This window comes from Nycticebus coucang, chromosome 11 (assembly GCF_027406575.1).
Source record: "Nycticebus coucang isolate mNycCou1 chromosome 11, mNycCou1.pri, whole genome shotgun sequence".
Lineage (NCBI taxonomy): Eukaryota > Metazoa > Chordata > Mammalia > Primates > Lorisidae > Nycticebus > Nycticebus coucang.
The window spans coordinates 60363904-60387028 of record NC_069790.1 but is presented as its reverse complement, the minus strand read 5'-3'; the positions used below and the strand labels follow the sequence as shown (position 1 = coordinate 60387028).

Sequence of the window (23125 nt, the reverse complement as noted above, 5' to 3'; positions counted from 1 at the left end):
TCAGCAGAGCACAGTGAGTGACAGTTTAGATTATTTCTAGTTTTTCACTGTGGACGCACAACATTGAAGTGACCATTCTTATTAATGCATCCTGGCTTATTTCTGCCCCTGTGTCTATCAGAATAAATTTCCAGGAGAAATTCTGGTTCAAAGACTATGAAAAGTGTCTTAGTTTTCTATAGATGTCGACCGGTCTCTCCTCCCACCTCAGTAACTCTCTAACCTCAAACAGTGCGAGTGTATCTATTTTCTGACATCTTTGTTAATACCAAGTATTATTCGGGCTAATTCTCTCTGAGCTTTGTGCATTAGGTTTCCTCTCTGATGGTTGTCCTCCTCTCATTCTGTTCCTTTTGTGTGTGAGTTGGTGGGTGAAGGTCATCAGGCTTTTGCCAGCATTGCCCATATTTTTTTTCTCAGACATTAAACTCCGCAGTTTTACTGGTGGAACCTAGCTCCTGTCCCAGCTTGGCCATTGGCTGTTTGTTGCTACCTTGAATAAGTCCATTTTGTTACTTTATTCCTTTTTTGACTAAAGAGCACATCTCAGAAGTTAAATGCCTACTTGGCTTTTTTCCTAAGTCTTCTGAGAATGAATTGGAGAAACAGAAGTTTAGAGAGGGGAAGAGACAAATCAAATTGTATGATTTTTGATACTCTTTCTGGGCCACAATGTTTTTATCTGAAAAAGTACAACAGTTGGACTAAATGTCCTTCAATGTCTGTCAGTCAATGAAAGTTAACTGGGGAAAAGAAAAGTCCCCTACCACTGAGGGGGTCCTCTTCCATGCCCCTACTGAGTTTCATTGTGGCTTTGAGATAAACAGTCTGAAATGGTTATGATTTTATTTCTCCCTGTTCTCCTTTGGCAGGAGTTATGACCAGCCTGTACCAGCTTCTTCCTTGTTACCCTTCTCATTCCTTTTCTTTCTTTATTTTTTTCATCTATGGGGCCCATAAAACCCACTTTGCGTTGGCTACAGTTTTCTCGTAATTGTTATTTTATCTTCTACAAAGTAATGTTTGACTTTTACACGTGACATTCAAATATTAATTTGAGCATCACAAATTCAGAGGACCAGCATATAACTCGTGGGGAGGAGGGGGCTGGGGAGCCAGAGCAGTGATGCTTGTATAAGGGGTGGTTGTTGCTCTGGTTGTATGACTTTTACCCACACCAGGAAGCCCAAGATGGTGAGGGTTAGCATTGTTCTGGAAAACCCAGAGTTGCCCATCTGATCTTTAAATACTTGGTCAAATTTTAATACATTGCACAGGCCAAATATGCCAAGTCACAGGTGGGATTTGGCTCTACTGTGACTCGTGTGTGATTAGGGGTCTTCTTCCTTCTCTCACTGTGACGGCCGTATTGTTCATGAGTTTATCTCATGCTGGGTGAAATGTTACATTATAATTTAGTTTCTGACAGGAGCTTTTCGAAATAAATTATGTTCTCAAAGCAAATCTTTTGCCATTTTTTTCTTAATTTTAAATGAGTAGAAATAATGCCTTTTAGTTACAACTTTGATATACAGAATTTCACCTATTTATGAGAGGAAAACCCTTAGTGACATCCTGTAGGATATTTCCTTGGCATCTCTTTAAAATTCAGCGGAATCTACAGCCTCAGTGCATTTGACGGTTAATATAAAAATGAGAATGAATTTATTTTGATCACATATTCCATCTGAACTAAATACATTGTAGTAAGACAACTGATCTGCAGCTGAGTGCAGTAGTGGGAACTGTGCTGTTTGCAATGATATAGGGAAGATCACTGAAGGACTTTGTTTTTCTTGTTTGTGCATGCATTATTCAATCAGCCCTTAACAGACATCTTCTATAAACTCAGCACTGAATTGAAGGTCACAGCAGGCGTCAATGCAAATGATAAGAGAGGGGGGATGCAGACAGGTGCAAATAGGCCACCAGGTAATTGTACTGGGGACAGAGCAACACTCCATGGAAGGGACTGATAGAAAGAGCGCCTCACTTAACCTGGGATGTCAGGAGACTTCCAAAGAAAATGATAGCTAAGACTCCAGGAGGTGGTGGGAATTGGTGAGACCCAAAGGCTATGGAGGAGGAAATGTAAAGAACAGTGTCCCCTATGTCTGAGCGCAGTGGTGAGCTGGAGAGAGAAGCACCTTATGTGGCTGGAGTCCCCAGTGTGACAGGGAGTGGGGGAGCTGAGGGGACAGCTCCTAAGCCCTATTAAGCAGCTGTTGGGAGGTTTTAAGAAGAGAAGTGACTTGATCAGATAAAGGCAATTTTCAAAAGCAGATTTGAACAGCTATTTCCCCTTTAGCTCCCTCTTTACTTACTTATATCTTTATAAACCTCTTTAGTCCAGGTGGTGATACTGCAAGTGAACAGTGGGGATATATCACAACGATCGGGATATATTCGATGTCAAAGTTTTCTCCCTTCAACACCTGGAAAGACATGATGATAAAAGGGAACCATGACTATAGCAAAAAACTAAGAAGGAGACAAGAAAACTAAGACAAAGGGATAAGCAGAGAATGCGTAATCAATTACCAGAACAACATTGTACTATATCAGGAATCAGGAGGCCAGGGGTTGAGACCTACGGCCAAATTTCTTTGTTCTTTAGTGTCCTCAGCTGTCAATTGAAGGCTTGGATTGAGTGCAGATCTATAAGGGTCATTTCAGTTGTGCATATTGAATCAATCACCATTTGTATGTGTCAAGTTTTAGATGTATTCAGTGGTCTAACATGTGTGTGTGTATTCAGTGGTCTAACGTGTGTAATGTACATGAAACAAGATGAAATTTTATTAGAGAGGGAAATGTGGATCAACAGAAGGTTGAATACATTGAGAAGATGGTGGTAATGCTAATACTGGGGGTCGGGGGTGTTTGCCATGGTTCTCAGCAGCTGCCTGTTTTGTATGGAAAGGCAGGTTGTATGTGGAGGAGCTGTTGTCAGTACCTGTCACAAGTGTGCCATGCACTAGAAAGCCCTTCTATGTCACCATGTTTGAGGCTCAAAGTGTCAGCAGTCAGATACTTTCTTATATAGAGGAATGTATGATCACATAACTTCTTCCCCCAAATTCCTCTGGTTGGAAGTGGTGGAGACAGAGAAACAACATTGCTGTTAAATTTGATGCCAACAGCAGAGAAGCTTATTTTTCTTCCTCATTGTTATTTTCTTGAATGGCTGGTTTATTTTTTAAACTACTATGGCAATCTGAAATTACCTTGTTAATTTAGAAACATAAAATACGTTGTGTATGATTCTCCTGTCTTTTACTTTACTCATGTCATTATCATAATAGATCATACTTTTAAATGTTTTATCTTCAGTGATGATAGAATATGCTGTATGAAATCTAGAAATTCTGAGATGTTATCAGTTTCTGACAAGTAGACAATGACTTTAAAGGAGAAAATAGGAAACTCTAATAAAAGCTTTTGAAGTTATTTTTTGTATTGAAGTGGCCTTTCTAATGTCGAAGAGATGTAGGAAATTCTTATTTCCAGGAAAAGGTGGGAAGAGAATCTCCCTAAACTCATTAAATAACATTTTGCCATATGTGACTTGGCATAAACAGTTTTATTTTTGTCATCACAGTGAATGACACTTGTGAATTCTGAGCATTTAAGTCACTGTACTCTTTATAGGTTTGTTTTCCTATCTTACTTTTGTGTCTTTCCAGTTGTAGAATGGTCTCCTTCAAATGCTGCATTAGCAGGAGAGACCGGAACCATTCGGAGGCTGAGATTCCCCTGTCTTTGCTACCATATGGTTGGAAGGCCTGACTGGTTGCTTACTTACTTTTTTTAGACTAAGGATCTTGTAAACATCCTGAACATTTGAGTGGTGCCTAGAATTGGCCATGCACCGTGGAGTTAGCAGTTGTGCATGGTTGGACTTGAAGGAGGACAGGTGGCAGAGAAGCGATGGGGGTACCAGATATTCCTGACCTTCCCGAGAGTGGCAGAGCCCACACAGGGCTGAGATGAATGGGGTTTCCCACCGAGGTCACTGCTGACTAGAGGCAGCTGTATCTGGACAAGGTGCAGGTACAATTCACTGAGTTTTGTCATGCACAACGGATGAGTGAAAGCAGGACGACTGCCTGCAGGTATGCTGTCCACTGAGCTGTCCTGCACTTTGTGATTTTTTAGAGCTTTGACTTCATTATTCAGTCAAATGAAGTAGTGGTACATTTGAAATTTCAACTCAGCCCCAACAAAAATTCATATTCATTTTTTATGGCCTTTCTTTTCTTTTCCTTCTGTGCTTATAACCTGTTTACTGTATGTCCAGACCTGCTGATTGTGTCTGTTTACCAAAGAATTGGTTCTGAAGCAATTTAGAACAAACTTTACTTTTTCTTTTCTTTTCTTTTCTTTTTTTTTTTTGTAGAGACAGTCTCACTTTACTGCCCTCAGTACAGTGCCGTGGTGTCACACAGCTCACAGCAACCTCCAGCTCTTGGGCTTACGTGATTCTCTTGCCTCAGCCTCCCGAGCAGCTGGGACTACAGGCGCCCGCCACAACGCCCGGCTATTTTTTTTTTTTGTTGTTGTTGTTGCAGTTTGGCCGGGGCTGGGCTTGAATCCACCACCCTTGGCATATGGGGCCGGTGCCCTACTCACTGAGCCACAGGCGCCACCCTCACTTTACTTTTTCTTTTTTAAAAAATATTTAAAAAACAATTTATTATTGATACATAATAGATAAATGCAGTTTTAGGGACAGATGCGATAATTTAGTACTTTCATGCTATTTGTAAAGATGAAATCAATATACTTGGAATATCTTTACACATTTGAATTACTGTCTTTGGCCACTTTGAAATGTACAATAATTCATTATAAACTATAACCATCCTACTGATTTCTTGAGCATAGGATGATCTTATTTCTTGTACTCCATCTTTATAAAAAGAACACTAAAGAACATTAAAGAATCGTATGGTATATAACCCTTGCAAAATATTTAACATAAAATATTAAAAAGTAAAAATGAATATTCAAATAAGTCCCAGTGAGGATATTGGCCTTAACCTAATTTGCTATGTCTAGGATTTGTCTTTAGGTTTTTTTTTTGAGACAGAGCTTCAAGCTGTTGCCCTGGGTAGAGTGCTGTAGCATCACAGCTCACAGCAACCTCCAACTCCTGGACTCGAGAGTTTCCTGCCTCTGCCTCCCAAGTAGCTGGGACTACAGGCGCCCGCCACAACACCCGGCTATTTTTTGCTTGGCGGGCCAAGGCTGGATTCGAACCTGCCAGCTCAGGTGTATGTGCCTGGCACCTTAGCTGCTTGAGCCACAGGCGCCGAGCCTTGTCTTTAGATTTTTATTTAGTTTTCTGTGATCTACTATTAGAGTATGGCTTTCATTGAATTTCCTCTCCATTTTTCTCCACTCAGCCTTTAAAACAGATAAGTTTGAGCCCAACCTGCAATGTTTTTTTAATTAGAATTGACTTCAAGAACAGGAGACTTTTCCTTAGTAGTACATTCTTCTGGAGGAAAGTATCTGTGGAGAAAAAAAGGATAAAGCATTCAAATAATCTTTGCTATTTCTTATGGATTATACATATCATTTTGCATTGCCATACTGGGCTCTCAATTAATCTTCCAAATCGTTGATGACATCACAGAGGCACTGAGGATTTTCTCTTGCTCCCTCAAGCATTTGATTCTCCTTGTCCCCCACTTCCTCCTCTTCCTCCCCCTCCTTTCTCCTCTGTCGTTGTCTTTCTTCTTTTGTAAATTTGAAGACATTTAGAGGGTACAAGTTGTTTTTCGAATCATGGATAAATTGTCAAGTGGTACAGTCAGGGCTATTAGTGCACCTGTCACCAGAATAGTATACATTGTACCCTATAGGTGATTTTTTGATCCTTTAACTCTCTGCTCCTCCTCCCCCCTTAAGAGTCTCCAAATTCCATTGTTCCACTCTGTATGACTGTGTATATCCATTGTTCAGCTCCCATTTATAAGTGAGAACATGGAATATTTGGTTTTCCATCGCTCAGATACTTCACTTAGGAGAACAGCTTCCAGTTCTATCCAAGTTGTTACAAAAGGTATTAATTTATTCTTTTTCATGGCTGACTAATACCTTTTGGTGTATATATACTGTGTTTTCTTTATGTACCCATATATAGCTGGGTACTTGGGTTGATTTCATATCTTTGCAATTATGAATTGTGTTGTGATACCCACATAAGTGCAGGTGTCTTTTTGATATAATGATATAAGGATTTCTTTTCCTTTGGTTAGATACCCAGTAGTGGGATTACTGGATCAAATGGTAGGTCTATTTTTAGTTCTCTGAAGAATCTGCATACTGTTTTCCATAGAGGTTGTACTAATTTGCATATGTACAAACAGTGTATAAATATTCCCTTTTCACCCCATCTGCACCAACAACTATTGTTTTTTGACTATTTAATAATGAGCATTCTAACAAGGGTAAAAAGAATATCTTATTGTAGTTTTAATTTGGATTTCTTTGCTGACTAGTGATGTTGAACATTTTTTCATGTTTGTTGGTCATTTGTCTGTCTTCTTTTGAAAAAGAATCTGTTCATGTCTTTTGTCTGCTCTTTAATGGGGTTGGTTTTTCCTTTCTTGTTTGTTTGAGTTCCTTGTAGATTCTGGATAGAAGTCCTTTGTTGCATGTATAGTTTGTGAATATTTTCTCCCATTCTGTAGGCTGTTTACCCTGTTGATTATTTCTTTTGCTGTTCAGAAACTTTTTAGTTTAATTAGGTCTCATTTATTTATTTTTATTTTAGTTGTATTTGTTTTCGAAGTCTTAGTCATAAATTCTTTGTCTCGCTCAATATTTGGAAGAGTTTTTCTCAAGCTCTCTTCTGGAATTTTTATGGTTTCAGGGTTTACCTTTAAGTCTTTAATCCATCTTGTGTTAATTTGTTTGTGTGGTGAGAGATAGGGATTCAGTTTCATTTTTCCGCATGTGGCTCTCCAATTTTCCCAGCACATTTTTGAATAGGAGTTCTTTCCCCAGTGTATGTTTTTGTCTGGTTTGTTGAAAATCACTCGGTTGTAGGTAGATGGTTTTATTTCTGGGTTCTCTGTTCTGTTCTGGTGATGCATGTGTTTACTTTTATATAAGTACCATGCTACTTTGGTTAATAGAGCCTTATAGTAGAAAACCTTTACTCTTTCACGGATTTTAGAAATTGTTGTGGGATTGAGAAGACCATGTAATTATGACTTTACCAACATTTTGTTTGGACAACTTAATGGGCTGGCATGTTTTGCATTTTTGGACTGAGTAGGAGAATACTGCACACATCAGAATACCCTCAACTTTTAGGAATAATTGATTTCCTCTGCCTTCTAACTCAAGACTGTAACTTTTAGTGGAATCTCTCTCAATGACTGCGTGTCTCCGTGTGTGACGGGGGTGGTGGGGAGCTGATGGAAAGACAGAGAAAAAGAGTGAGATAGTAGGTGAGTGGAGTGAGTGACTAACTCGGCTGTTTCTGTTGATTTGCCTGTGAAGCAGCCACTAGATTGAAATGTAACAAAATGCATAAACACACACCCCTCACAAACAGGCCACACTTCTCCCCACATTAAAGACATAGCACAGTGATTTTCAAACTTTCAGATGCGTAAGCATCATAACAAACCTTGGTCAAAATATAGTATAGCTTTGTGGGAACAAGCGTTTTTGTGTTTCCCTGCTTTATCCCTAGTGCCCAGTGACTGGCACGTAGTAAATGACAAAGAAATACTTCTTGGATTATTTCGGGGTCCCATCCCTGGAAGTTCAGATTTGGCAAGTTGGGGAAAGGACCCAGTGAAGCTGCGTGGATCTCAGGTATGCCTGTGAGGTTGAGGTGGAGGTTGGAGGACTGTACTCTGGGAAGCGCCGCATGCTAGGCCTGTGGCTGCAGGTGTTGTGAACTCCACTTCCTGACCATGGGGCGGAGCCGGATGTGTCCTGAAATGTGCTAGTTTTGTGGGAGAGTCTGGCAGTGTTCCTCCTCTTGACTGGTGTCTTAGAAAGTTGAGTGTCCCACGTGCAGGCCTTCAGCCATGGCAAAGAAGACACCTTATGACTTTAAACTTATCTTCATCTGTGTAAAAGGATACACAATAGCTACTCACATGCTTTCATGTAAAGAGAAGTTGTTTCAGGCCTGGTCAAACAGTAATATCAAATGTGATGTAAATTTTCATTCTTATTAGCTAAAAGGTGTAAGACAGGCCTGGTGCCCAACCATATCTCTTTTTTTATTACACAGTTTGTATGTTCCTGCTGACTATACATGTAACCCACGTGTAGGAAACTGTAAAATAGTTACAATGGAGCCAACTGCCTGACAGCTTGTGAGCCTACTTTTTATGGCCAGACAAAAACAGCTCTTCTGTTATCAGGTCTTTCAGAAACTCTCAGCCCCTCAATTGTCTCTTTTCTGCCTGAAGACAGTACATGGACCATGATACCACCAGTCCTACCTCTGTGACAAACAATACAATTGAGAATGTTTTGTACTGAGTAAATTAATTTTAACGCAGGAAAGTATTTATTTATTTATTTATTTATTTTTATTAAACCATAGCTGTGTACATTAGTATGATCGTGGCACCATACACTTGGTTCATAGATTGTTTGACACATTTTCATCACATTAGTTAACATAGCTTTTGTAGCATTTTCTTAGTTATTTTGCTAAGACCTTTACATTCCACATTTACTAGGATTCACATATACCCTTGTAAGATGCACCGCATGTGTAATCCCATTAATCCCCCTCCTTCCCTCTCCCTCCCCTCCCTTTCCCCTTTCTCCCTATTCTTAGGTTGTAACTGGGTTATAGCTTTCATGTGAAGGTCCTACATTAATTTCATAATAAGGGTGAGTACATTGGGTACTTTTTCTTCCATTCTTGAGACACTTTACTAAGAAGAATATGTTCCAGCTCCATCCATGTAAACATGAAGGAGGTAAAGTCTCCATCTTTCTTTAAGGCTGCATAATATTCCATGGTGTACATATACCACAATTTATGTACACCATGGAATATTATGCAGCCTTAAAGAAAGATGGAGGAAAGTATTTAGGCAAGAAATAGTTTCAGCATTTTGGATTAGTGTATGATAGAGAGCAAATTATAGGCCTGCTGTGGGGTCTGCAGTGTAAATACTATAAGTATTTCCACCCATACCCCGTGAGGAGGGATTGGCAGTGGAGACTCTCACTGCAGTTGTAGTGAGTTACTATTACAGTCTCACCATAGTTGCATATCGACTGTGGAGTGAAATAGCTGTATGCTTTATTTTTTTACACTGTTGTGTCAGTTCTCTTTAGCCAATACCCTGTAATAAAGAACTTTTTCAGATATCTCCTTTTTTTTAAAATATAAGTAATATATCTTTATCATAAACAATTCAAAGATGCAGAAAGGTAAATAGAGAAAATTAAATTGTTTCTCTCTCTCTCTCTCTCATTCCTTGGCTGTATCCATGGTTTGATGAGTAGATTCTTCATATCTTTCTTTTTCCCTTCCGTAGTCAATTCTTGGCCATTTGGCATTAGATTAATTGGTTTGATTGTTAACAGTGGTAAAAGTAACAAGTTCCGCAAGCATTTGTGAAAAAGTTAAAATTGCATTGAGGCAGATTGAACCATGCAAAATTGCTGTGTTAGTGGGTCAAAAATGTCAAAAATTGGTAGTTTCATTCTTCTATACTGAGAAGAATTTGTTCTTGCTGTGATTTACTGAGCAGTTGATGTAGTCATGTGGGGCTGCAACATGGAAATAGCCCCCAGCTGACTGCTCTTTCCTGGTAGTCCAGCCAAGGGTAAACAGGTATTAACGGTAAGAGGTTTGGTTGAAGCTGCAATTTCTGACACCACCTTTCTGTTCTGTGATGTTAGAGAATGTAAGGGGAAGCAGAGCAGAACTGTACAGTGGGATTGATTTTTTTTGCCCATCCTCAAATAGAAAATCTCTAAGAAACTTAGATGCTATTTATGAAGCATCCCTAACCTGTTGTGTTACCTTTCCACCTTTGGATGACATCTGGTGAACAAAAGGCATATCTCTAAATCCTAAAAGTGATTTTAGCTAAATTAAGATGACACGATACCACATTTATTTTAACCTTCTGTTTTGGGTTATTGGTGACCTTTTTACCCCATAACTCAGTGCTGACTCGGTGTATGCATGTGCGTATAAAGTAGAAAAAACAAACATGGGGTCAAATGGACCATCTTGTTTTTTACCTGACTCTTTCATTTTTTTCACTTATTAGTGGATGGTTCTGAGTGTGTGTCATGTCTATATCATTAAGGAGAAAGGTGCAGAACTGAGCAGAACCACAGCATTTACAGTTGGCCTCCTGGTATGTAGGCCGAATAGGCAGCCTGCCTTACAGAACCGTGAGCGAACTGACTGGGAGCTGCGTGTCGGTCCTCAGGGTACACACACATGTGTTCTCTCCCTGTAGACCATCTCCTCGTCATAAACACAGCCAAACAAGCAATCTGGTCTTCCCTGTGTATCCATTTTTTTTACTTCCCTCTTCAGATTTCCCCTCTCAGAATATTTTAGCTATGAAAATATTCAGAATTCTCTGCATGTTTGTAAATGGGCTAGAACTTCTCTTTGAAAGTAGTTTTACTATTTGTAGTAAAAGGAAATTTTAGCAGCTGTAGACCTATCCAGCTGTGAGCTTAAAGAAAAAGTTGATGTCTGTTGTGGTTATAGCTTGAGATGTAGTTGGCTTCTTGGGTTTTATGGGTAGTAATTCTTGTCTTCTGGAAAAATCAGGCAGCAGCCCCTTCATTCCTCCCCACTGAAAAAGAGCACATAAAACAGATGAAAAGAAATGTGGGTGCACTATTTTTTTGCAGAGGCTAAAGGGGAAGTGAGAGATGATTGGTTGTATGTATTTGCAATCTCTCTTTTCCTAGCAGGGTGTCAAATAATGACCTAGAAAATAATTTCAAATATTACGGAAGGGTTTTGTTGTTGTTAACTTTTTTTTTTTTTTCAGTGGCTGCAGTGGGGACCTGGTAAAAGGAACCTACTCTGATTTTCTGTATTAACTCAAAATTTATTTTAATTTTGGAGTTCAGGTGAAATTCATCCTCTTCCAAGGCAAAGTGAAAACTGAACATGTTTATTCTCAAGGTGGGAGGCTAAGGTTTGAATATGTCTGATTAGTGTCTATCTGAGTCCTGTGCCGACCTAAAGAAGGGCTACCTGGGCCCCTCTATCCCACTGGAACTTTGTCAAAGGCACAATTACCTTTATGAGCAACAGCATTTTTCTGTTTTTGTATTCTTCTGACATCATAGTCCAAAAATTATTATTACCACTTTCACCTTAAGTCCTAATTACAAGTCTTTTCCTTGGGTACGCTTGTACCTTTTCAAACTGCCTGGCGAAATGAATTTAAAATGTTGCCACATGTCTACTTAAAATTTGTGAAGAAACCAAGCTTGCTGGAATTACTGACACTAATCTTACAGGATTTTTATATGTAGACGATGATAAAATTACATGTGATATATTTAGGATATTGTTAGGATTACATAGAATATTATTTTGACAGAGTTTGTCTGAAGAGGGGGACAGACTGGCTCTGGAAGTGGTAGGTGCTATCACCAGACGGACTTGGCAGCCTGGGCGACTCGCTTGCCTTGCTAACAACAGCAACTACAGTATCTGGCACCTTGCTGGGACCAGTGGCTGCTGCCTTTGGCAGCCTCAAAGTTAGTCATGTCTGTCACCTACCTCAGTGTTGGTAGATATCATAGACTGTTTTCTGTCCATTAATGTCATTTTCCTGCCATCAGCTTTGAAATTAGTGCCTCTGTCCTTTTCCAAGTACGCATTCATTATGCTAATCTCAAAAGAAAGAGGGCCTGCTTTCAAATTCAGATGTTGATGCTCACTTAACTGACAGTGTGTTTCAAAGTCCATATAAATAGATTCTGAAGTATAAAATCTATAATAATTGAGACTTATTAGAAGGAAATGTGGAGGCCTTGAGGCTCCAGGTACAAGTGGTCAAAAATATAACACAAAAAATGACATGACCTTTTTCTATAATATTAGTCTCTGTCAGGAAAAAGAAAATTTCTTCCCCAAGATGAATGTTGGCAGGAATTTGATTTTACTGAAATTGTGGGTAAAACATAGTAGGAAATGATGGGTATGAAGATATTATTTTGAGAGATGAGAAGCAATTTAGGTGTAAGTGGTGAGAGAAAAAAGGCAGTAATGGGGGAGAAAGGGAAAAAGAATCCTGTGGCAAAGGATCTTCAGGGTCTGGGATTCGCCCTGAAGTGGGAGCTTCAGAAACTTTATGGAGTTGTTGCCAGTAAGGACGAATCATCACTGAATTTGCCAACCTGAGGGAGTAACGAGAAAAACGAAATTTGACAAGATTACAGATAAAGTTGCAGAGTATCTTTCTAAAGCTGTGTCACCACGCCATGTTCCTTTCTTGTCACATGATATTCAGTAGGTCCTTAATTCATTTCGACTGTAATAGTTCCTGCACAGGCAAGGTGTTAAGCACCATACCTTGCCACCATTTAAAAATTCCTCGGGTGTGGCTTGAAATAATGAGTTCTGAGGATGAGTGCATCTCAGACTAGTACAGAGCAAGTATTATTTTTAAATTGAGCAAATGTGAAGTTGATCTCCAGATTGATGTCTGAAAGCTAGAAATTTGAACAGACTTCAATTGTTTAAGGCTGATAGGTAGTTGAATAATTAAAGAAGGAAGACTGTAAATTAGTAGGATTGACTATATTAAATTCTATGGTAACCCTATATTGATTGTTTCTTCGAAGTTTGAGTGCTGGGATTTTATTGTGTTATTGTAATTATTTTCTCACTTGAGTATAAAGCTCAGATAAAATAAATTAGTACATATTTTTACAGTAAAGTTTTTAGTATCCAAAACTAAGTTGCCCTTGGCAGATATATGTGGTGCAAAAGAAAAGACCTCCCTACAATTTTTAGCTTATACTTCTTTGGCCTTGGAATAGAATTGATGCTTCTGATTCACTTCCAGAGAGAAAACATTTGTTGTTTTCTAGTGTTGCAGCCAGCCACACCAATCAATTTTTGGTCTAAATGGGATTTTTTGGACCAATTATGTTTATAAAAATTTGTCTTTGCATTAAAAATATAGTATGTTGCCCTGAAACAGGTTTGCTTGGATATAAAATGCTCATATTTTAATTTAATAAAGGTTTGGATTATTTGATAGGTTTGGTAACTTGCATTATGCAGCCTGTTTTACCTATTCCCCCCCCCCTATTTTTTCTTACATGGGTTTAGAAAGATTTAAGGCTAAATTCATAGCGTTGGCAATAACCCTACTAATGAGTGCTGACATTCATTGAAATCACACTGGAACTTAACAGTGTACCTGCTTTATCTTTGCCTTCCCTGAGAACTGTCCAGTGAACCCTCTTTTGCGTGGTGACCGCATACCTAAAATGCTATTTCACTTAATATTTTTTATTTTATTTTTATTTAAAAACTGAAAACGTGGGTCAATCTCTTGATTTTTATTTTTTAAATATACTTTGCTTTTTAGAGCAGTTTTAGGTTTATAAAAAAATTGAGTGGAAAGTATAGGGAGTTTTCATAAACCTCTTGCCCCTGCACAAGCATAGCCTTCCTAAGTATCAGCACCCCCACCAGGGTGGTACATTTGTTATAATTGATAGACTTATAATATTGACATATAATTCACACCCAAAGTTCATTATTTACATTAGGATTCACTCTTGGTATTGTAAATTTCTTTTTAAAGATGTAGTCTTGCCGTATTATCGAGTATTTATCAAGGGATCAAGGTCTGCTCAGGGCCACCACTGCCTGCATGTGGATTTTGAATAAATGTTTGATGAATAAATGAATTATTACAAGTTCTTGATAGAATATATGCAAATTAGTTTTCTTTACTCTCTTCAAGATATAAAGTTAAGAAAAATCCAAAATTGATTTTGATATTAATTAATAATAATAGAGGAAATTTTTTATCATTTTTGAGTACTTAAATGGTTATTGTTATAGGGAGAAATAATTCTGATTATTTTTGTTGTTACTGGGGAATGAAGAATTTATCTTTAGAGAGATGCATTCAAGTTTGGAACAAGCCCTTCTTCCTCACTGGGCCCAACTCACAGAACCTCCTGCCCCACCCGCTTCTCCAGCTGAGGAGTCCGTGAGCCCCTGAGCGTGTAAAACTTCACTTACTTTGAAGTGGACTCTCACAGAATTACAGAAAACAGTCTCCATGGTGTTGACGTTCTTTGGATTCTCTTACAAGATCTTTGTTCTTTCCTGTTTTTCTTCTCCTAGAACCACTGTTGAGCATTGTTTATTTTCACTAATGCACTTTGCTTGAAAAACCAAAAAAAAAAAAAAAAGGAATTTATCTTTATCTTTAAATTAATACTTTTGCTTATGAGTATATAAAATGCTCATAATTTAATAAAGGTTTGGATTATTTGATAGGATTGGTTACTTGCATTATGCGGCCTGTTTTACCTATTTCCCCCCATTTTTTCTTACATGGGGTTAGAAAGATTTAAGGGTAAATCCATCACCCAAATTTAATAAGTAATATCTTATAAACATATTCATGTCTTTAGACCCTATAGTTCTATTTTTCACAATCCATTATAGGGAGATAATCCAAAAAAAAAAGGAAAAGGCAAGTCCCTGATTATATCCTTTGTGATAATTGTTTTTAAAAATGGAAGTCTTAATCTAAGTTATTTATTTATTTGTTTGTTTATTTATTTTTGAGATAAGCAGTGTTGTAAAGAATCTGATTATAGGTAGTGGGGGGTGACTAATTTCTTCTTTGAATCAAAGGAAAAGAAGTTTATGTAGGGGAGGAAATGGCATTTAAGAGGCAGAACCAACTCTTCCTTTCCTGGATCTTTACATTGCTAACATTGGTACCTGGTCTTCTCTGATTTTTTTGGAACAGTAGATATCCGGGGTCCCTTAGTTGAAATTGAGTGTAATCAGCCTGAGGTTTGGAGCTAGTGCTAGTCTCAGAGTGAAAGGAAGATAAGTCAAACTTGAGGAAGAATTGCCAGGAGGCAGCAGGCCCTTCTCATTCAAGGAATAGCCATCCCCACCCCTGGGAACCCTAGATAATGACATTCAGCAAATTTATTGAGTTCCTACTATGTACCAGGCCTTGATCTAGGAGTAGAGGTGTATCAGTGCGAATAATAATAATCATCATCATCATCATCATCATCATCCACCAAATTCCTGTTCTTGTATGATAAGGGGTTTGGAGGGTTATGAATGGTGTGGCTGCCTGATCTTGAGTCTTCCCGTTCACACTCCTCCAAAGTTCCAGCACAGACTCAAATAAAAGCACACAAGACCTGCACCTTGTGGAGCATTGGCAGATAGCAGCAACACTGTGATTACAGAAAACAGCACAGGGGAAGATTAAGAGAGGCTTAAGAATCTGTGAAACACAGTACGGGGATGTGCCAAACTTAGTTTAAGCACAGACAAAAATTGCTCCAAAAAGAGAACGCTAAGATTTGATGAAGTTCACAGAATTGGCTACAGGAAAGAAGATTGAAAGTGAGTGGGACCTGAACTGGCAGCCATTGGAAAGTGCTGCTTCTGAGGGAGGTTCAGATATGTATATGTGAATAAATGTTTGGGGCGGGGGAAGAGAAACCTTAAGACATGAGACTGAAAGTAAAGAAGGAATGAACAGGGGAAATAAAGGATTCCATGGAAATGCAAAAGAAGCAAGACACTACAAACCCTCCTTTCTCAAATGAACACTGGCTATAAAACTACATAGACAAGGGCAAAACAGAAGTCTGAGGCCCTCAAGCTAGGAACCCTGTCTGTTAAATGAATAGGAACAGAAGAAAGTAACCCATGTCTATTAAAGAAGCTGTTCTAAAAGATTAGAAAATACCAATCGGTGCATTTTAGCTACACTCTTGACAAAAAACTCTTGACAAAATCTGCCATATAATTGAAGAAAACTGTACACAACACTGAAATATGAATTAAATATTCTCATTCAGGATTTTGGGTATATGAAACAAATAAAAAAACACCTTGAGTTGGAAATATAAAAAGTAAGAAAGAAATGGGCAAAGAAGAAAGTGAAATAAAAGAGTTAATTGAACTTCTGGAAAATACAGAAGTATTTTCAAATCAGAAATAAAGACTGAATTGTAAGATGCCCAAAGGAAAAACATATTCAAATGACAGATGACCTGACATATTGATATTTACATTGAATGTCAGTGGCCTAAGCACATCAGTGAAAAATTGGAGATTGGCATAAGATGTTAAAAGAAAAAAGTAACTCAGCGTATATGCTGTCTATAAGAAATGCACTTCAACTATAATGATATTGGTAGGATAAATGAAAAAGGATAGGAAAAGATACACCGTGTAAACATTAATCAAGAAAAAGGTGGGTTCCTATACTAATTTCAAACAAAGAAGACTTTAGAGCAAAGAAAATTACCAGAGACAAAGAGGAACATTATATTTTGACAAAATGGTCAGTTCACAAAGAAGACATAGCAATCATAAATGTGCATGCAGCAAACAACATAGTTTTGAAATACAAGCAGCAAAAACCAGACAGAACTCAAATAAGAAACTGACAGATCCCCATTTATAGTTTGGGTATGTCAATACCCTTTCTCCCAATAACTGCTAGAATCACTGTTAGAAAATCAGTGAAGATACAGAAGAATTTAACGATACTATGAAACAGTAGGATCTAATTGATATTTTTAGAACTCTCCACCCAACACCAGCAGAATATATATTGCATACACATGGAATATTTACCAAAGTAAATCATATTCTTGGTAATAAAATAATTTTAAAGATTCAAAAGAACTGGAACCACAACACGTACATACGTACTCTGCCCATAATGGAATCTAATTAGAATTTAATAACAGATGAGAGTTGAAATAATTGAGTGGAGCTTTATCTAAATGAAAACCTTTTCCTTTGTACTCTTGATTCTGAATTGTCATTGGCTGGGAACATGGGAAAATAGATATATTTCATGTGCCAAAATGATAATGATATTATATATTTGATTATTATGCATTACAAATTGTCTCTCCATTCACTTTATTTTGCAGCTTCTCTTTTAAAAGGACTAAAACACGCTAACATAGTGCTACTTCATGACATCATTCATACCAAGGAGACGCTGACACTTGTGTTTGAATATGTGGTAAGTAAAATAAGGCCTTTAAATTCAAACATTTAAAATATGAATGAAATTTTTTTAATGTTATAGATTAACTATAACTATCATACTTTTGTTTTTAGATTGCTATACTGAGGTAGACCATTTATCTGAATGGATGAGACTTGTAATTTTGCATAAAATAGTGGCTTTATAAGTGATTTTTGAATGATACATATTTTAAAAGAAAACTACAAGAAAATTAAGTTGAATTTTCATCAGCTATATTATTTATTCCTATTAGTTACTAGAATACACTATAATTTTTAGCTTTATCAAGTAGGATTAAATGGCATGATGATCACTATCAAAGAAAATTCATAGGCAATAAAAATATTTTTCCTTTGGACTTGTAACTTGGTTTCTCAAAAGCATCCTTATTAGATTGCTTGTTTTTTTTTTTTTTTTTTTTTTGGTGGAGGAAAGCCTGATACTTACAATTTAGACTGACTTAAAACTTTTTCCCCTCAGTTACTATTTCAGCTATTAATTAAAACTTCCAATTTGCATAGCACACAAGGTAATGATCTTATTGTGTTGAGAGTATTACTTGCTGAAAGACTTAGACTTGAACTCATAATTAATCTTTCTTCATTTCTCTTAGAAAAACATATGGTATTTGTGTAGTGCCATTTCAGCATTTAACTGTGGAATCATGAAATGTAACCATGATAATTAACATCCCAATTTTCACAGATGGGTCTGAGAACATGTAATTTATAGGATAGAAATGACATTAGTGCAGACTTTCATTGAGCAGAGTAGCTGTTGGCATTGTGAGTGTATTAACATCCTGTTTTAAAATTGCTATACTGCTTTTTAAAAAAAATTGAAGCAGTTACCATTTTTCCTTAAAAATATAAAAGAATGAATATTTGCAACATTTTATTTTACTAATGTCTGCCTGTGTCTGTTTGTCATTTGAAAATTGTTGTCTCATGAAGAAGCTATTCATCTTGTCTATTTACATATAAATGATAGATACATTTGAATAATATGGTAATGTGGCTACAAGGACAGCTAGAGCTGAGTAGTTGCATATATTACATGGTAGCAAGAATGGATACAGATTCACAGATCAATGCAAACATAATTTCTTTTGTTTAATTCATAATTTTGGAGTCAATCATGTATTCAGTTGATTTAGACTTGGGACTTATTCATATTTTCAAGTTGACATATTTCCATGAAATACAGATTTTCCTTACTGTACTTGACTAACTTTTATAATTTTTTTAGGATAGAGAAAAAGTGACTTATTCCCCCTCAAACTGGCTAATTAAATTAAAAGGAAGACAAATAGTTTGGACATTAAAAGCAGTGATGTGATAGAGAAACTAACAAAAAGAAAAGGTGAAAACATGTTTCTAGATCTAAAAAAAAAAAAAAAAAAAAGAAATATACTCACAAGGCATAAAATGTGCATTGGATTAAATGTCATTTAATGATTTCATATTTTGTGGAATTGCCAAAATATGAAAAGAAATTGACTGTCCTGCAGTATTTGCTGATAAGACTGACTCATACATAGTCACTTTATTTATGTGAGTGAAATTTTCCCTGGTCCCAATTCTTGTGGTGACATCCCAGGTCCTCTTCAGTCAGTCTGGTAATAGCATGGACACCTGCGGTTCCTACAAGGGACATTTCATTCCTGACTTCTTTGTGGAGTGAAGACATGAGGTTGATTGCTTTCTTCTCATTCTGAGAATGAGGCAAGCTGTGTCATCCGTGGCTTAGGGATTGCCCACCTGTCTTCTGTTGTCCTCTCTGCCATTTTGGCCTTCGTTTCCCATTGTTCTTTGGCTTTTTCCTTTTCCACCTTCCTTTTTCTTTTTCTATTCTCATCTGTTTCTGTGATTTTGCTCTCTTGCTGCTGTACTTGAACTTTGTTTTGTTTTTGTTTAAGTAAAAGATTTTTTAATGAATCTCTGAAATCAGCATTTGAGGAAAAGAAGACCTTCAGGCTACAGAAATTTCTTAAGTGAATCTTCTCAGTTTGGGTAGGAAAGATGTAGACTTCTTAGAAGGATTAGCCTGATGAGGTGGCAATTTCCTATTATGAAAATAACTTCCCTGACGATTGCCTAAAGTTTTTATTTTCTTAAACTGCCTTCTAATTGCATATTCTTTGTAAATATGCTGATATCGCAAGACAATGAAGATTCTTACATGCTGTCTTGAATTAATCAGATTGGTTTCCTCACAGTATATAGCAGAAATAAACTCCACTCTATTCTGTCATGTTTTGTAGCAGTGGAAAGGCGATAATAATTTTGAAGGGTGAAATACTTTGGGTATTAGAGCATATTCAAGGTAAGAAACAGAAGGACACTGTGGGCTTGGGATGAATCAGTGAGGGCTGCAGAAAGGGAGATGAAAGAGTTTAAGGCAAGTATGATCACAATAATAAAAATCAACAACTAAACTTGTGGACTTTTATGCTAAAGCAGTGGTTCTTAACCTTCCTAATACTGTGACCCTTTAATACAGTTCCTCATGTTGTGGTGACCCCCAACCATAAAATTATTTTCATTGCTATTTCATAACTGTAATTTTGCTACTGTTATGACTCATAATGTAAATAGCTGTTATGCAGGATGTATTTAGGCGACCCCTGTGAAAGGGTCATTTGACCCCCAAAGGGTCGTGACCCACAGGTTGAGAACCACTGTGCTAAAGGCTTTACAGTCATTGTCACTTCTAGTGTTCTCAGCAGCCTTATAGATGTTAATATCAGTACTTTATAAAGGAGAAGCCTAAAGATTAGAGAGATTAAGTGAATTTTCCAAGGTCTTATTGTTAGTAAGATAGACCCAGCCCCATCTTACTGTGAATCCTTATTGGACTATATATCTCCTGTTCAGTTGTATAATTTTACTTAGGCTGAGCCTTTGGTCAGAAGAGGGAAAGGAAACTGGAAACTTTCCTTTCTTTCTTTTTTTTTTTTTTGAGTCAGAGTCTCAAGCTGTCACTCTGGGTAGATGGTGTAGCATTACAGTTCACAGCAACCTCCAACTCCTGGGTTCAAGCAATTCTCTTGCCTTTACCTCCCAAGTAGCTGGGACTACAGGCGCCTGCCACAACACTCACCTTTTTTTTTTTTTTTTTTATTGTTGGGGATTCATTGAGGGTACAATAAGCCAGTTACACTGATTGCAATTGTTAGGTAAAGTCCCTCTTGCAATCATGTCTTGCCCCCATAAAGTGTGACACACACCAAGGCCCCACCCCCCTCCCTCCATCCCTCTTTCTGCTTCCCCCCCATAACCTTAATTGTCATTAATTGTCCTCATATCAAAATTGAGTACATAGGATTCATGCTTCTCCATTCTTGTGATGCTTTACTAAGAATAATGTCTTCCATTTCCATCCAGGTTAATACGAAGGATGTAAAGTCTCCATTTTTTTTAATGGCTGAATAGTATTCCATGGTATACATATACCACAGCTTGTTAATCCATTCCTGGGTTGGTGGGCATTTAGGCTGTTTCCACATTTTGGCGATTGTAAATTGAGCTGCAATAAACAGTCTAGTACAAGTGTCCTTATGATAAAAGGACTTTTTTCCTTCTGGGTAAATGCCCAGTAATGGGATTGCAGGATCAAATGAACACCCAACTATTTTTTGGTTACAGCCATCATCGTTGTTTGGCAGGCCCTGGCTGGATTCGAAACTGCCAGCTCAGGTGTATATATGGCTGGCACCTTAGCCGCTTGAGCCACAGGCGCTGAGCTGACTTTTCTTTCTTTCCATAACCCTCCTTTATTCTACACTTAATATCCTGAATGTATCATAAATACAGTTACACTACTTTATAGTTTAAATAAGTTTTGTAGACAGATTGTAACCTAGCCATATAAACTTTTATTTCAATTATGAAATGTGTTTTAAGTTTCCACAAAGAAAACTTATAAGTTACAGTTTTGCCCCATATATTCCACTAGGTTCCACTTAAACACATAAATATATACACATGTAAGTGTAAAACTTTTCTTACTTAGCAAGTTCTGAAATAAGCATCAAACAATTTAACCTTAAATTTCCTAAACTTAATGTTGTCATGTTTGCACATTATTAACATTAAAGCTATTTTCTTTTTTAAATTTAAAATTTTTTTTAAATTTTGGATTAATATGAAGGTACATATGATTAGGTAGCATTCTTTGTGTTTGTGAGATAGAGTCCAAGTTGAAGTAGCATTCTTTGTGTTTGTGAGATAGAGTCCAAGTTGAAGTCGAGTCCTTCACCCAGATTGTGTGCCATATACTGCTACATTGTATCCATTAGACGGGACCTTACCAAGGCCTCTACTCTCCCCTCTTGTTGATATAATTGTGTTTTTCTCTTGTGTGGGCCTATAGTTGTTCATGTACTTGTTTCAACATGGTATCCAGTACATAGGATGCTTACTATTTCATTATTGAGAAACTTTACTTAGAAGAATGTTTTCCAAATCCATCCAGGTAAATACAAAAGATGAAAAGTCTCCATCTTTTTTTTTTTTTTTTTTTTTTTTTGAGACAGAGTCTCACTTTGTCACCTTCCATAGGGTACTATAGTGTCACAGCTCACAGCAACCTCCAATTCTTGGGCTCAAGCGATTCTCTTGCCTCAGCTTCCCAAGTAGGTGGGACTACAGGCACCTGCCACAATGCCTGGCCATTTTTAGAGACAAGGTCTCTCTCTTGCTCAGGCTGGTCTGGAACCTGGGAGCTCAGGGCAATCTGCCCACCTTGGCCTCCCAGAATACTAGGATTATAGCTGTGCACCCAGCTGTCTCCATCTTTTTATGGCTAAATAGTACTCCATGGTATGCATACTCCACAGTTGATTTATGTGTTCATGGGCCAGTTGGGTTGTTTCCACATATTGGCAAATGTGAATTGAGCTACTTTAAACAAGCTAGTGTAAGTATACTTATGATAAAATTATTTTTTCTTCCTTCTGGGCAGATACCTAGTAATGGGATTGCTTGTGGCATCAAATAAAAGATCTACTTTTAGCTCCTTGAGGATTCTCCATGCTTCTTCACAAAGGGGGTGTATTAGTTTGTAGTTCCAGCAACAGTATACAAGTATTCCCAGCTCTCTGTACCCATTACAGCATCTATAGGTTTGGCACCTTGTGGGCTATTCTCATCGGGGTTAGGTGATATCTTAAAGCGGTTTTGATTTGCATTTCTCTGATGATTAGGGATGATGAGCATTATTCTATGTGTTTGTTGGCCATCCATCTGTCCTCTAACAATGTTGACTTTGTAGTTCCATGTAATTCATAGTACTCCTTTTTGAGGTAGGGGACATTATAGTGTAAGAAAATCAATAGCCCCATACTCATTTGAAGATTGGTTGGTTTCTATTAGATTTATCCTTTTGACTTCACAATTAGTTAAGTGTTCAAGGGCTTTTTGTGGTACCTATGTAATTTGAGTTTCACCAAGCAAAGGATTCTTATTTATTGTAATATACATGCAGTAAATTTCTGTTTCTTGCTAAGCCTACCTCGTTTATATTATTCTCAGGTTTTATAAAAGCCATCTGAGGGCCAGAATAATAAAATAAGTCAGGAAAATTTGGTGATGTGAAAGAATACTCAAGGAGATTCTTTTGGAAGTTGTTACTAAAGTGATTCAGTGGATGGTGTGATATTATTTGTGTAGATTCTCTTCTTAAGTACTATGAAAAGTTCCCACAATGTTCTGGAATTTAGATTCTATTAACTTATAAAGTATGTAGATACAGTGATCTGGAAGCTGCAAGACTGAGAACCCCTTAGGGTTGCTCATGTTGTGCTCAGTAACACGTGGACCTCTGCATAGCTTGCAGATTTAAATACTACCTTCTTC

General features: G+C 37.4%; 1 protein-coding gene across 1 annotated transcript in view; it reads left to right on the top strand.

Moving 5' to 3' along the window:
* CDK14 (cyclin dependent kinase 14) overlaps positions 1 to 23125 on the top strand; it is a 535950-nt gene that overhangs the window by 157488 nt on the left and 355337 nt on the right. The window contains exon 4 of the mRNA XM_053553550.1: positions 17167 to 17261. Within this exon, the coding sequence (XP_053409525.1) occupies positions 17167 to 17261 (95 nt within the window). The remainder of the gene's footprint in view (positions 1 to 17166; positions 17262 to 23125) is intronic.